The sequence below is a fragment of the Drosophila mojavensis genome, unplaced genomic scaffold, assembly GCF_018153725.1.
Source record: "Drosophila mojavensis isolate 15081-1352.22 unplaced genomic scaffold, ASM1815372v1 contig_81, whole genome shotgun sequence".
Taxonomy (NCBI): domain Eukaryota; kingdom Metazoa; phylum Arthropoda; class Insecta; order Diptera; family Drosophilidae; genus Drosophila; species Drosophila mojavensis.
Window position 1 is genome coordinate 5,449,053 of NW_025318907.1, and position 2,294 is coordinate 5,451,346.

Sequence of the window (2,294 nt, forward strand, 5' to 3'; positions counted from 1 at the left end):
TATGAATTGGCATTTTCTTATTTTCCGACAGCCGCCATTGTTGCGCACCACATATGCCTCAAGGCAGCCACAGCCATTTTGACAGTTATATAGGCATTCGGTGGGATCGTCTATGCAGTTCACTTCACAAAAGTCCTGGCAGTCCCTGTAGACCGGATCCAGACAAGTCACGGCCCGCTGCGCCCAGCTCGCGTGCAAGACGAGTAGCAGCAAGTTGACAGAGATCAGCCACTTCCACATGTCAGTTGTCCAATTGGAAATGGATGCCACTGATTGGGACGCATTTCCGTTAGCTACCATAACCAATTCATTCGCTATCAGAATCTGGCTTGAACTTCGTGCAAATTAGCCGTTACGCTTATACAACGGAATTTGAGATGGGTGCGTGACTTAAACTTGAATAGAGCACTTGATATATTTCTCAATACTCCCCTTTCTTTTTACATTTAATATTAATATTTATTTATATTGAGATTTTTTTACACATTTATTTAGAATTTGTATACAATAAAATTATTAAGTTCAACGTGACTTGCGTGTCCTACTCGACACGGACTCATCTCTAAGCAGAACGCCTCTTCTTGTGACACTTCAACTGTCGCAGTTGCCTGTCAAAGCGCTTCGCTGCGGGACGCACTGCAGCACAAGTTCCGCTGCCTGCTGCCCATAAATATATATATTCATATTTATATACATATACATTTTCCATGCTATACAGCTATATTTGATCTCCGAGCTAATCCCTGGGTGGGGGTCCACGCGGCCGCAGCACACTCTCTAGGAGATTGGGTCCGGGCTGATTCTTGGGCCGAGGTGTGGGCGTCAGGGAGCGCGTGTGCGGCGCTGCTTCCTCCTTCTTGTGGACAGCCGAGGTGGCAGCACGCCGTGCCCTAATCTTCTCCTCCATCTTGCTGGGCACCATGAAGCAATTGGATTCCTTGTAGACGGGCTTGCGACGGTCGTTCCACGGGAAGGTCCACTGAATGGGCGTAAAGTCGCGCCTCCAGGGCTTGCGGGGCTTGAACCAGCAATCGCACGTCCAATCCTCCTCGCCAGGCTCATCGTCATCGCTGTAAGGATTAGGATTGTGCTATCAACTGATTGCGTGACTCCAGCTATTGTTTCACTTACCCCCTGACATAGACGCGCACATATCGCGAGGATCTGCGAAAGAGCTGCAACGCCTCGTTGAAGGTCAGCTCCAGGGCCGGCACATCGTTGATCTGTGTGATCTCGTCCCCGATGCGCATGCCCCCGCGCTTGGCCAGACCCGTCGGCGAGACGTTCACAATGGTCAGCGGCTCGAATTGATCGATGCCCCCGGTGACCTCCATGCCCCACATGGCATCGTAGAAGCTCATGACGCGACGATCCGTCTCCAGGGTGTAGCTCATCTGCAGCTCGTACTCAACATTGTCGAATGCGTCCGAGTCGTACTTGGGCACCTTAATCTTCGAGTCGAACATGCTGCTACTACTATTCTACAACTAATGCGGGATCCGTGTGGACACTGACGGAACTGACTGAACGTCCTCTTCACACGTTTTTGCGCCTTTGCCGCTGCTGGGCGTTCGCTTTTATAGTCGCCGCCGCATCGGCACTTGGCACACGACGAACTGCGAACGGCGCCCCCCGACCGCCAGCTCGCAGCCTCCCCCTGCCCATCTATCGCTGACAATGTCAATGTCTGTGTCGCCGCCTGTGCCGCTTGCCAAGTTAATCGATCCGCCTTCGATTTGCATTTAATTGTGTCTATTTTTACGTGTCTTACACACACGGAAAGCGGAAGCCCATTGTGTTGTTGTTGCTGCTCCTCTTTCTAGGGTCTTCCACTGCGCCTTATGCAGCGAAGCCGATTCCAATGGGGGATTCAGTCCAGCCACTAGCTCCATTTAAGCCAAGTCCACTTGCAACTGCATCTGCAGCCAGTTGCCAGTTGGCAGTTCTTAAAGTGCGAACAAGTCAAAAGAGCGAGTGGTCAAGCGCTTGGATTTCACTGACCTCAATCAGACTCCAGTGACAATGCAACTAGCAACAACAACTGCAACATGTCTAGCTCAGTGCTACAGCGTGCGTGAACGACTAGCAGACACCCTGTAACTGATTGTACTCAGATACATCTCGCTAAACTTAGACGTCAATACAGTCATTCCGCTATACTATCTAGGTGATACAATCGTAAAGGAAAGTCGACTATGAGATACTCTGCTATATTATTCAAAAGCCCAGTCATTCTAACAAATACCTATTTATATACTATACTTACTACCTATACATATATATCTATTTAGACT

At 49.7% G+C, this 2,294-nt stretch overlaps 1 protein-coding gene across 1 annotated transcript; it reads right to left on the reverse strand.

Moving 5' to 3' along the window:
- Positions 1 to 697: 697 nt before the first annotated feature.
- LOC6580802 lies at positions 698 to 1,556 on the reverse strand. The gene is made up of 2 exons (XM_002006569.4): positions 1,132 to 1,556; positions 698 to 1,070 (listed from the first exon to the last, which is right to left on the reverse strand). Exons 1-2 carry the CDS (start codon positions 1,464 to 1,466, stop codon positions 737 to 739), a joined length of 669 nt encoding a protein of 222 aa, XP_002006605.1. The 5' UTR covers positions 1,467 to 1,556; the 3' UTR covers positions 698 to 736.
- Positions 1,557 to 2,294: the final 738 nt, after the last annotated feature.